At 52.0% G+C, this 12,367-nt stretch overlaps 4 protein-coding genes across 4 annotated transcripts; 2 read left to right on the top strand and 2 right to left on the bottom strand.

The window, feature by feature from the left end:
- Positions 1-1,062: 1,062 nt before the first annotated feature.
- On the top strand, positions 1,063-4,207 carry M406DRAFT_291319 (uncharacterized protein). Its single transcript, XM_040918955.1, has 2 exons — positions 1,063-3,712; positions 3,884-4,207. The coding sequence occupies exon 1, from the start codon at positions 1,639-1,641 to the stop codon at positions 3,514-3,516; it is 1,878 nt and encodes a 625-aa protein (XP_040775227.1). The 5' UTR covers positions 1,063-1,638; the 3' UTR covers positions 3,517-3,712; positions 3,884-4,207.
- A 121-nt stretch (positions 4,208-4,328) lies between these two features.
- Positions 4,329-5,276, bottom strand: M406DRAFT_41945 (uncharacterized protein; the record flags this gene model as incomplete). The annotated part of the gene is made up of 2 exons (XM_040924173.1): positions 4,329-4,986; positions 5,125-5,276. 2 exons carry the CDS (start codon positions 5,274-5,276, stop codon positions 4,329-4,331), a joined length of 810 nt encoding a protein of 269 aa, XP_040775226.1.
- A 933-nt stretch (positions 5,277-6,209) lies between these two features.
- On the top strand, positions 6,210-7,885 carry M406DRAFT_62500 (uncharacterized protein; the record flags this gene model as incomplete). The annotated part of the gene is made up of 7 exons (XM_040924783.1): positions 6,210-6,383; positions 6,450-6,573; positions 6,658-6,781; positions 6,868-7,166; positions 7,263-7,282; positions 7,336-7,479; positions 7,598-7,885. 7 exons carry the CDS (start codon positions 6,210-6,212, stop codon positions 7,883-7,885), a joined length of 1,173 nt encoding a protein of 390 aa, XP_040775225.1.
- A 2,145-nt stretch (positions 7,886-10,030) lies between these two features.
- On the bottom strand, positions 10,031-10,915 carry M406DRAFT_351651 (uncharacterized protein; the record flags this gene model as incomplete). The annotated part of the gene is made up of 2 exons (XM_040922642.1): positions 10,031-10,655; positions 10,753-10,915. 2 exons carry the CDS (start codon positions 10,913-10,915, stop codon positions 10,267-10,269), a joined length of 552 nt encoding a protein of 183 aa, XP_040775224.1. The 3' UTR covers positions 10,031-10,266.
- Between the last annotated feature and the right edge of the window lie 1,452 nt (positions 10,916-12,367).

The raw sequence follows: 12,367 nt of genomic DNA, 5'->3' as shown, positions 1-12,367 counted from the left end.
AAATGCGCCACCTGTCAGGGCCCTCCGACCCGCCACTCAGCAGGTCAGCGCTACCCATGCAGCCAGCCAAGTTTTGGTCCAGGCTTGGTGGCCATGTCTGCTGACGTTGGCATGATTGGATATGGATTCGGACACCTCGCTGCTGCAGCAGCAGCAGCAATCTGAGCGTGCTGCGGTGTTGGTCATGCTGCGGTTTCGTGTGATCAGATGATTTCCCAGGTGACAGCTGCCAGAAGTTCCTCCCACCTGGCCGCCAACTGCTCTACCCTCTCATCGAAACATCCAATGGCTTACATGAGTTCAAGGTCGGTTCTCGGTCAGCTGCTGCTGCCTGCTCTGCTCTGATGACTCCCAAATGTCCCCAGTCCCGAGCAGTTGACGGAGGTGGACCTCAAATTCTCGACGAGGGATTGTCTGATCACACACTCTCTTCCAGGTTATTCGATCCAACTGCCTCCTGGCCGATCTGGACATACGGTCTTGAGGGCCCCAAGGTCTTGCACATACCGTCTCCTGGCATTATCGTCTGCTCCTCTAGGCCTCTCATCAAGAGAAATCCTCTGCGACAATTGTATGGTCATCAGCTTTCCCCCCAGCGGCCAAGACCTTGTCGACAGACTGCTGTCACCCCCCATCTCAAACTTAATCTTCAACTCTGAAGAGCCAATCTCTGTCCACCTGGTTCCTGAAGACTGGACCATATCATCTCGAATTGTGCCATAGCAAAGACTGCAGAGAATCGTACCATCTTCCAGCATCGACCGCATGAGCGCTCTGGTGGCCTCAGAGAATTAGGCAACCAACAGGTCAGAGGTGATCTGACGTCTTCGGCTGTCTTCTGGCTGCAGCAACTCTTCTCTGGCCCCTTTTTCCACGTCCCCGAAGTCCTTGCAGTCCTTGAACCCCCCTAAGATAGTCACCGTAGGACTTTCCTGTGTGGTTCGGCACTCCTATCAACAACGCCCCGTGCAGAAATCATTCCTATCACCGTCACTCTCACTCTCACCCGCACTTGTACGTCCCACCCTCTATTGAGGCTGAATACCCGCTGAAGCACTCCAGGTCCCCTGGTCAGCAGGGCCCCATTTTCCCCAATCATTTGATTCTCGCTCTTCGACTGCATCTGACTCTTTTTTCTTCCACCGTACTCTTGTTCTCAGCTCACATTACCACGCCGCCAGGTGGCCTTCCTTGGTTTCACTTGCATTTGCGATCACTCCAAAGTCCTTGTATATTTGGCCTTAAGTTGTCAGCTCCCTCTGGTTCCATTCTTTATTTTCATTTAAAAGTTCCGTCTGCCATACCACACAACTTCCTTTTCAACCCGCGACCAGCATAACCCCACCCAGCTTACTCGACTGTCCTGGGAGGCAGCCGACCACGACCAAGAGGCTGGCCTTAGGACCACTTTGGAAGACCTGGTGTGTCATAAACAACAATCTTGTTCTGGAAGTTTATCCGTCTGGGTGCTCTTGTCTCTGCTGGCGTGTTGTGCCGTGTGTTTCTTGTCGTCCCGTCCCGCGCCTGCGCCTACGCTTTACCCGCCGTGACTCGTCGTCCAACACTTGGCCACCCTGATTCATTATTTCTGTGCTGCCCCAGCACTTGTGGCCAGGTTTCCCTGGCCGCCTCTCCGCGATGAAAGCCTCTGCCGTGGGTGGGCTCGATGCCGGGCCGCCTTCAGAGGTGACGACCGTGGAGAGCACTGAGCCGTGTTCCCAAAGCGAGATCGATGCCCGTATGAAGAGCTTCTGGGAAGAGAGGCAGATGCACGAAGCCGCTGCGGCGGCCCACTCAGCCGTCCATCTGGATGACCTCGTTGTTCCCGAAGATAAGGACATCCGCATTCTGGTTCGACCTCTCACACGTGCGCGCTCCGTCAGTCCTGGCAACCTCGACAACTGCGAATGGCTGCAGCTCACGGCCGAAGTTGCTGAGCCCAACCAGCCCGAACAAAAGGTTCTCGCCGTGACCCAGACCGAGCGCACCGTCAAGTTCTCCGTCCGCATGCCCGGAGAGAGCCTCGAGAACAGACCTCCGCTGTGGTGCGAGCTGTACTTTGACCCAAGCTCCGAAGACCTGATTTTTTACAACAGCTCAGAGCTGCCCTTGACTTTGTCGAGGGTGTCACAGCAGCCGGTGCAGAGTCCCGGTCTGGACCACGTTGTCGACCCCCACCGAATCCAGCAGCTCGGGCCTGGAACCTGGAGGATCAAGGTCATTGACATCAACGTCATCGACTTCAGGATTGTTGAGAAGCGCCCTGCCGTACGCAGGCTTCTGTCCGATGCATCATCATCCTCTGCATCCCCTAGCGACAATCTCAACCTCTCTGGCAAAAGAGGACTCGACACTGGGGGCAGTATCACGAGCCCCGACAAGAGACTTCGTGCTGAAGACTCTGCAGCCCGTAGCGAGGACGGAGTGGTGATGTTTATGAGGCCAGGCAACACCGCAGACTCATTAGTCGTGCCGTTCCCATCCGAGGACAAGGGAAAGGAGATCATGAGCACCAAGGGCAACCCCCTTATCGAGCTGGAGGACGGCGCTACCGTCGAAATCCCAGGCGGCGAGGTCTACACCATCAAGAAGGTGGACCTAATCGCGTCCACGAGCCTCAGCGCTGTTGCCAGGGCTGAGTTCTCCAAAGTGCCCGACAGCATCATCACGGTCAAGGTGCTCAAGACAAGTCTCAGAGCCAACGTTCCGGCACCCCGACCACATGACGAAGCACGAAACGTGATGCGACAATCCGAAACCTGGCTGCGTGAGTTCCTGAACCACGAGCAGCTGAACCACAAATCGATCCCGCGGTTGTTTGGGGGCGACGCTCGGTACCTGTCCTTGTACATGGAACATATCGAGGCCAAGGACCTCACAACGCGTGGGCTATGGCAGAACGCCCAGACCACAATGTTTATGGGACGTCGGTCTGATGCGGAGCGGATCCTCCGTGACATAAGCAGTGCCCTGGATTACCTGCACGGCCAGAACCTCACACACAACGACATCAAACCAGGTAATATCATGTACAACCCACAGCGAGGCGCGGTGCTCTGTGACTTCGGTATGAGCTTCGACAAGAGCGCAAACCAGCACGGCATCGGTGGCACGCCTTACTACATCGGACCCGAGTTCATCGGGCACAGGATGCGCGGCGTAACGGGAGATGTGTGGGCCCTGGGCGTCACGATGCTCTACGTTCTCGGCAAAATCGGGTTCCCCGAGGCAAGGGCTCTCAAGAACCATCCCCGCCACCTCTACTGGCAGATCCGAGATGTCAACACGTCGAGTCAGCCGCAACGGGGCTTCGATGGGCAAACAGCGGGGCAAACAGCCGTTCAGAAGATGAGGATCTGGCTCGATGATGTCGGCGAGGCGAAGAAGCGGTTGAATTTGAAGGACAAGGTGGAGCGGCTGGTCGCAGAAATGCTGACCTTGAAGCCCACCCAGCGCATCACGATGCGCAAGGTCGTGGAGGGTATGGCCAAGGTCCCCGTACGAAGCGAGGGATGAAACAAAGACGACGGAGAAATAATGACGATGATGACATGAAGCGATTTACACGGGATCATGCGGACGGCCTGATCAAGAAGGATGATCACGTCGGTAGAGAATGGCATGGCTCGCTCGATTTTCCTTGCATACATACGGTCCTTGTCAGCGGTAACTCGGCTTCCGTGAACGCGGCGGATAGACCAAAATTTTGGTGGTGAGTGGCGGTTGACCCTTTCTTTCTTTCCCGGCGCAGAGATCTAGGCCACATATTTTCTTGCTTTGGTCGTTGACCTGTACTTGGGGAAGTTCTCTTGTTCTGACAAACACCGGTCAAAGTCTTGGCATGGCATGAACCACATGCTGAGTCAATATTTTATTTCCCCAGCTTTGCTATACCCAGGCGTGAATACGGTTCTCTGATTCCAAAGAAAGGAAAGAAGAAAAAAAAATTTGTACCCCCATTGCAGCCCTGTCGTGGCAAGAGGTTTTTTCGAGAAGTTCGTCCTTATCATCATCGGATGCATTGCCCGAGACGCTCAGAATTATGTCGTCTCTGGACCTGACGCCGTCCTTATTAAACAAAGGACTCTGTCAACGCATAGAACACATGTTCAGAAAGTGGTGTTGAGTGTAGCTAGTTGCTGCGAAGCAGACCACCACAATAGGTCGAGGCTTCTATGATGCAAGAATACAAATCCAGACACATATCAAAATACTGAGAACTAGGCCCCCAATCCCGTCGACCCGTAACAGTCAGCCAACGCCAGATCAAATATCGTTTCCTTTTTTTCTTCTTCTTCCTTTCCAGTTTCTTTCTTGGTTTCTCCTTCTCAAGAAGTCTGCACCCACTGATCTAGCTTGACGTTCTTGATAATCGTTGAGAAGCCCAACTCTCGCCCCGCAAAACACTTATCCCTCTTTGCCCCTCGCACATCCTTCCCGTCGTTCTGCTTCTTGCTGTCCGGATCATCCCCCTTGGGGTACTCGACATGAAAAACAGGCTTCCCAGCCTCGATGATGGGCACATAGCTGCGCGCCTCCCCATATTGCAGGGCCTGCTCGACGACGGCATACTGTACCACCTCCACCAGGCGCGGGACAATCGTGGCGCCGTTCTTGAGGCCACACGCCAGCCCCCTCCTGTGCGCCTCGCGGGCCAGCCAGCTCACATACGAGACGGCCCCCTCGGGCGTCAGGCCCAGCCCGTTCCTGTTGTCCCACCCGTCGATGTTGTCCGGGTCGACGCCGTCGAACCCTTTGCTCGCGGCCAGCTCGAGGCGCGGGATCATGATGTTGGCGCGGATGGGGGCTGAGTTGGTCTCGATCCAGCGCTCGCCTTCCCAGCCGCCCGAGAGAGGCCGGCCTAGGGCCTCGCGCGGGAAGAGGTGCGCGTCGGGGCGCCAGTCTTCATAGGTGCCGGCGGAGAAGTAGGCGATTACCTTGCGGCCTCGCCGATGGAGCTCATTTATGGTGGAGACGGGGGTGTCGCTGGTATATGGTGTGAGTGAGCTGTTCGTTTTTTTTCGTTTTTTTTTCTTCTCTCTTTTTTCCCTTCTCCTTCTCACTTTTTGGCTTCGTCGTTTTGCTATGTCTTTTTTTCCTCTGGAAGGCCTTCAACAAACTCACAACAGGTCGATAATCCACACATCGAATTGCTCGATGGTATGATCGAGGCGCACAGGATCGCTCAGGACATAATTCCAGGTTGTACCCACGGGGGGATGCCAAATGTAGCCTGTGGGCCGGGGAGGGAGGGGTGGAGGTGGAGGGCCGGCCATGATTCCTTTCAGGTGACTTATTAATTCTGAGTAGCCGATTTTCTCATTTGGGGGTTTTATGCATCGATCGCTTTTCGTTCTACCCCCAGCTCATTGAGGAAATTCAGGAATGAGTAAGATAAAAAAAGGAGGGATGAGCATCCTCAGCTGTACAAGAGAGAGAGAGAGAGCCAAACTGTAATTGAGCCGTTGACCCCCTTACTTTAGCTTAGGCGCCAACAAGCATCGGTCCGGAACCTACGGGGCAACGGGCCAGGCGGCGCTTATACCGATGCCGAGGATGGCTGTCCCGAGCTCGTTCGGGAGCGGCAATCCTTCTCACCTTCTATACTCCCTAATGGAGACTGAATGACGTCTGAGGTCTCCAGATTGCATGAAACACTTGTTTTCCAAACAAATTGGATACGGCATTTCTGTTAGCATTAAAAGATATCTTAGTTGTGATCAATTGCTTATTTGAATACAACTAGTATTGACAAAACTATCTTCATGCTGAGTGGTAGTGTTGAGACGGCACTGCATAATAGTCCCGAAATCGAGACAGATGAGCAAAGCACTTCGTCAGGAAAGTAAATATAACAAACAACGAAGAGGTCTCTATAGCGTAGACGTCAGTGTGCAATCCTTTGGATGCGATGTTGGCCTGCATCATTTCAGCCCCGAGGTTGGAAACGCGGGCTCGGGCTCGCGCTTGCTCGCACCACCATCTACACACAAAAGAATCCTACGAAGCCATGAGACTCCAGATATAAAGCTATCCAAAGTCATTGCCGTCCCTTCTTTTTTCTCGTCCAGACAGGTCAACATTATCATATCATTTCTTCTCTTCTTGCCCGTCCTCCAAATTGCTCGGAAACTCATCCTCCTAATATACAAACGGCTGATTACCTCTCGTGGCCCCTCTATCAACATCATCAATCATCGCAGCGCAAAATGCCTCTCCAGATGGACCGCATAATCGCGCTGACTGAACAGCTCAGTCAAGGCGTCAAGACGTTGAATCTTGAAGACGATAAGACCAGGGCGAGGCTGCTCGAGGCTGCGTGGAGCCTGGCTCGAGCCCTGGAAACGCCTCGGGAGACTCTTCTGAGGACATGTCTGCTTGATGTTGGTTTTGAAACCATTTTTCGTTTTCGTTATTGTCAAGAGCCTATCTAACAGAATTATTACCAGAGTACCACAAACACTGTCATTAAGGTGGCTTTCGACCTCAAGCTATTCCAACAGCTGGACGAGAAACAGGCTAAAGGAACGGCTGAGCTGGCGGAAGAGACGGGAGCAGAAGAGGCTCTGCTCTGTAAGTGCCTATACCACGCCTTTTTGATGGGAAAAATTTACAACAAGAGAGTCCGGTCCTTCTTACTGATGACAATCTTTCAAGCCCGTCTTCTCAAACACCTCGCCTCGACTGGTTTCATTGGAGAGGCCGGTCCCGATCTATACATTGCAAACGACCTCGCGCAGATCCTAGCCACAGAGAACGTCCAGGACGGTTTCGAGATCCAGTTCGTATACATCCCCGCACCCTTTCCTCTCAAACCTCTCCTTGGCCCTGATATTGACAACAATGTCCGTACAGTGGACTGCACAGTCTGGCCACCTTGCGCGTCCTCCCAGAGTATCTGGCCGAGCACGGCTACCGCGACCCCACGGATGGTCTCGACTGCCCAATGCAGAAGGCTTTCAACACAAAACTGCATTCCTTTGAGTACATCAAGAGGGACCCCAAACTGGCCCGCGGGTTCAAGGCCGCGGTTCTGGACCAGGCGGGCCTGCGCCGCGCGCACTGGGCTGAGCCCGAGTTCTATCCTGTGCAGGAGAGGCTCCTCGCTGGTCTGAAGAAGGATAGTGTTGTGATGGTTGATGTGGGCGGTGGTATGGGTCTGGACTGTAAGATGCTGCTAGGCGAACCCTCCTTTTCATTTTCTTCCTTATCTTCCTGGAATAACACCCCCCCCCCCCCCAAATACCTTGCAAAGATTTGAGTAAGACTCCTGGCTGACCTTGTCTGATGCACCAAACAAAAGTGCTCATTATGCACCAGGCCACCTCTGAACAGGCCGACACGAGACTCATCCTCCAAGATACGGAGCAGGTTCTCAGCGGAACGAACGAGCTCCCAGCCAGGATCGAGAAGATGCCGTACGACTTCTTCCAGCGGCAGCCAGTGGAGGGAGCACGCGCGTACTACTTTCACCGCGTGGTAAGCCTTCAAATTTTGCTAACTCTTTATAAATCTCCTGTTCAGTATGAGAAGAAATGGGATGTGACTCGTGTGCCTTCCAAATCAATCACTAATCATCATACCTCATAACTTTTAGTTTCACGACTGGACCGACGAAAAGTGCCGAGAGATCCTCCTTGCGCTCAAGCCAGCCATGACGCGGGGTTACAGCAAGGTGTTGATCCAAGACAATGTCATTCCCGCACAGGGCGCAACGTGGCTTCACACAACGTCCGACCTGCTCATGTTGTGCGGCTTTGCCGGGAAGGAGAGGACCGAGAAGAATTTTCGGGAACTCTTCGACAGCGTCGGCATGAGGGTCACGGGGATCTGGACCCGGGCGCCTGGTGAGGAGAGCATTATTGAGGCTATCGTGCCGGAGTAGGACACGGCCCAGCAATTGATAGCATATACAATGCTTAGATAGAAAATCACTACTGCTCTGTAGGACGGACTACAGAGGTTTGTGTGTATAGTGATAGGCTTCCCTTCGAAGCGCATACTCTCCTCGAATCAGATCAGCTTCCCCTCTTCTCTTCAAACAAACATCAAATCGCCACTCATACATGGCAAGCTACATGTGACCCTATCTCGGGATCGCGGCATGAACTCATTGTGAAGCGTACGGGGGTCTGTCACTGATTATGACGCCGAGGAATAATATGGTCAATGCGATTGGTCTCTATAAGAGAAGGCGATAGAAAGTCTGACTAGGAGTAGTTCGTAATAACATTATTTCCCGGTCCTGAAGGCCGCTTCGAGGCTCGATAAGACCGCGCACACCATGTGTTGTGGTCCCCTCCACGTGCTTCCAAGGTTGAGGTTGCATCGGAGATTCTCCACCCTTGATAGGTTTTTCTCGGGCAGAGTCTTTGGAACCTAGAAAAGAGTAAACAAAGCCGAGGCTTGATCTGCAGTCAAACTTTTCTTTTCTTGCCTCTCAAAAGCCGCTGGCAAACATATTACCCTCTAGTCGTTGACCGGTCTGTAGACGCGTCAGTAGCGAATACGGGATTGTAAGCGAGACTTAGTATAGTAGCATCACAGGCCCAGTTTAGTTCCTAAATAACACCCGAGCAAAGGGGCGGCGGGAATGTGGGGGAATAACAACACTCCATATTAATGACGGCTACAAGGCTGCCCCAGGCCCCACACAGGCTTACGTAGGAGGTCCCCCTACTCGTTGCAACCCCAGGGGAGAAGCTTCGATTTAGGGTACGCATGAGGGGTGAAATTCTCCGCTGAACTACAGCACTATAAGAAAATAGTCTTATCGTTTGATTTGATCGGGATCGTTGTCTATTGGGTAAATACTACACTACGTATGGTAACAGTGCCGTCCCATCAAAAGCCGAACCAACGTACCCGTCATACTATCATCGTAGACGCAAGAACTTGTTCCATTCCGAAGTCATCCAAACCCCACTGTAGTGGGCCAATAGCATGATGCCGAGCAATGAATACCTGCAACTGCTGTGTTCGAATCACGGTAATGACGCTCTTCAATTGTGCCTCGGGGGCGCGAAACATGAGTAGATATGGTAGGTATCAGTGGGGATGGACTTCCCATACACACTGAGACTAGCTTCGCCGAGTGCACCGAGATAACCTCAAAACAAATCGGTGGCAGCCGTCTTGGCGATCTGTTGGTTCGTCCGTAATATGGCTTTCAACCACTAGAGGATTAGGGATGATAAAGAGCCTCAACAAAAAGAGAGAAGAAAATATTGGGATGAAGAAGAAAAAGGGGTGGGGACCAGGGAGATGCGATCGCTTAGGCTGGCAACCCCCCTGTTTAGCTGCGCGGGTTCTAAGCGACCTGCCCCTGATTGAGGCGCTGTTGGCCCATGGGAAACAGACCCCTGGGGATCTCGGGTTTCCAATTTCAGCCGTCGTGGTAACCTAGACATCGTCGCCCCCCTGTGTGTTATGTGGCATGTGACTAGGATTTAAAGATGACTTCTGAGGAACGTGGTGACGAGTTCCCATGCAGTTGGTTAACTCGTGATAGGGTTTTTGCTGTGTCTGGATTGATGACAACGCAAGCCTTTTGGAGTGGGGGAGGGGGGGGGGGGGAACCTGAGTATCCTTTTGAGCTTATCCTTGTATGGCCAGCGTCGTAATCATAGGGGGAGAAAAACAAGTATAATATTGGACAAAAAGAAGTCATAGACAAACACGCAAGACAAATTCATTCTTTAGCCCCCGGCAAGTAAGATGGTGGCGATGGTCTAGAATAAAGGAACAAATACAAAAAAATAAATTAACAAAAATAACTTTTCCATATGAAACTGCCGCGAGTAATAACCGAGTCAGTGAGAAACGGATTATCGTACCATAAACAGAGAAATAGGAGTTTCAAGAACTTTGCATGAAACTTTACGTAAAGATCTACCAAGAGTTGGACAGCAAAGGTACAGCATGAATCAACTGGAGTAAAGTCAGAAAAAAGCATCGAGACGCACTTCTTTCACTGGGCTAAAGTTCAATGAGCAAGTACTGGTGAATCATTGATTGTGTTCAAGGAGTGGTTTGTACCCAAATTGGCTATATTGTGTTTGTAAAGTCATTTGAAGGAAGAAAACAAACAAAGATCTATCGCTCCAGTATACACAGCTGCATCCAGTCCAACAAATTGAAAGACAAATTGCGTTCTGAGGCTCTTAAAAAAAAAAGGAAACATTTGCTAACGACTGAACACCCCTAACGGATAACCTCCGCTGACATCGCCGTCTCATCAATGAACCCTGACAAAGATCCCAGCCCTTAAGATGACGCAGAGGCAGGACCATCAGTCTTGATGTTTACAGGGGTTGCACCGCCTTCCAGAGAGTTCTCCTCGTTCCAGGTCAGGCTCCACGCACTGGAACCATCGACCTGCACGGACCTGGCCCAGAACTTGGCCTCAAAGCTGGAGTCATCAATGTAGACAAGCTGCTTGCCGTAGGTCGTGATGCCAGTCGTGGCGTTGGTCAGAACACTAACTGACCCCAGGCCGCTGACGGTGATGTTCAGGTGCAGGCCTCCAGGGGAGGTACCGTTGCTCAGCGTAGCAGTGGTGGTAGTGGTGGTGGCAGAGGTGAGGGCAGGAATGTCCCATGTGACAGACTGCAGACCGGGAACAGTTGTGTTGCTTGCAGAGATGTACAGATGGCCTAAGCAGAAACTTTGTCAACACAACAACAGCCGCCACGGAATAGGTTATAACATATGGTCGGCCCTTTTGGACTTGGAAGCAAGATAATCACGCACCATCGTTTCCATTGTAAAGAACAGGGAAACCGGAAATGTTGGTGCCATAGGCGTAGAGTGTGGCACCCGTGGTGGCGGCAGAGGCACGCCTAGGAGAAAGGCTCCAGGGCATTGCCAGGGTGCCTGGCAGGGCAAAGACGGTGATGAAGCTTGTCCAATACATTTTGAGAGATAGTGGAAGAATGTTGAGAAGAAGAAAAAGAGAGAGAGAGAGAGAGAGAGAGAGAGAGAGAGAGATAGTGCGCGATACACAGAGTGAAGGAGTGTCTTGAAGATGAATTGGTGGCTGTTGTTCGAAAAGGAGGGACGAAGAAAGAACGAAAGAGTTGTTCAGACTGCCGATGCCCACTTGATCGTGATCTACAACAGGAGCCCACAAAGGTCTTGTATAAGGCGGTAACAACTCAGTCTTTCCTATTTTTGGCCTCATTGTCGTCAACATCTCGGTCATGGCGAGAGCATAGCCATTCCGACGCGTACTCCATGTATGTGGTACGTAGACGTGCTCCAGGGCCTAGTTTGTTTGTCTGGATCGGGAATCCTATTGTTTGACCAGTGCCCCCGCCCGGATCCTCAATCAGCTTGGATAGTCCTGGCTTCCTCCTAGTCGAGAACGTATCCATCACAAGCGTTTTGGGCTCCCAACGGACCAATCCGATGTAATACCCAGGATGGGAAAGCAATAAGCGATCGCATTGGGAACAACCGCACAGACCGACCCACACTTAGCATGACGAAGACAATAATCTTAACCGCCTGACCCCGGTTGGACTTAAGCTTTCAAGAAGTGTTTCCACTTTCCCCCGTCGTCGTATTCAAAGATACTACGTAGTACTGCACAGGATAACCCTAAGATCAAGATTCAATTGGGGCCCACAATATGTTTCCTTTTCTCTCCTATTCCGTCTCAGCCCCCTTCTCCGGCGCTCCAAAGCAGCAGTATTATCCGCTCTGGCAGATATGGCCTGTCTGTTTTCCTTCTATGGTAACCCCGCCAATCTATAATTCTTGATTCGGTCCACGAAGAGAAACATCATACATGGTACTGATGGGTATCCCAGTGGACACACGACGTGGCACAACCTCCTTTTTTTGTCGTAACCGGCACGTGATCGAACATTGACTGACTTGTTCAACTCCAGTTTTGTTATTGTTCCGTTTGCCGCTATTGGTTGATCGTTGTTGATACTATTTTCACCATCTGCGTACCATCATCAGTCTAGTATTGCCAAAACACGCGGCCTTGTGGATATGCTACCAACGTTGGGTCCGTGAGCACCAGCATCTACCTCTCCAGGCTCAGCCTCCCGTTATCCGATGGCTTACACGCTTCCCCCTTCCTAACCGAGATGTAACTATTGTGTGCTCATGCGCAATAGCATGTGCCTTGGGGGAGGAGTGGCCATGCCTAAGCTGTTCTAATTTCGGCCGAGGAATGCCCCATCCTCGGCGCCAAAGGGCCGGAGTCCTCGTAGTCTATCCCACGAAACGTCTTATCCTACTCACAGATATATAATACCTTCTTGGAAGATCAGTAGAACAACGACAAAGTCTCTCATCACCATCCACCTTCGATCACTCCCTCACTCCCTCACTCACTCTCTCTCTCTCTCTC

This window comes from Cryphonectria parasitica (genome assembly GCF_011745365.1).
Source record: "Cryphonectria parasitica EP155 unplaced genomic scaffold M406scaffold_5, whole genome shotgun sequence".
Taxonomy (NCBI): Eukaryota; Fungi; Ascomycota; class Sordariomycetes; order Diaporthales; family Cryphonectriaceae; genus Cryphonectria; species Cryphonectria parasitica.
The sequence above is the reverse complement of the archived record's forward strand: the minus strand, read 5'-3'. Positions and strand labels throughout refer to the sequence as shown.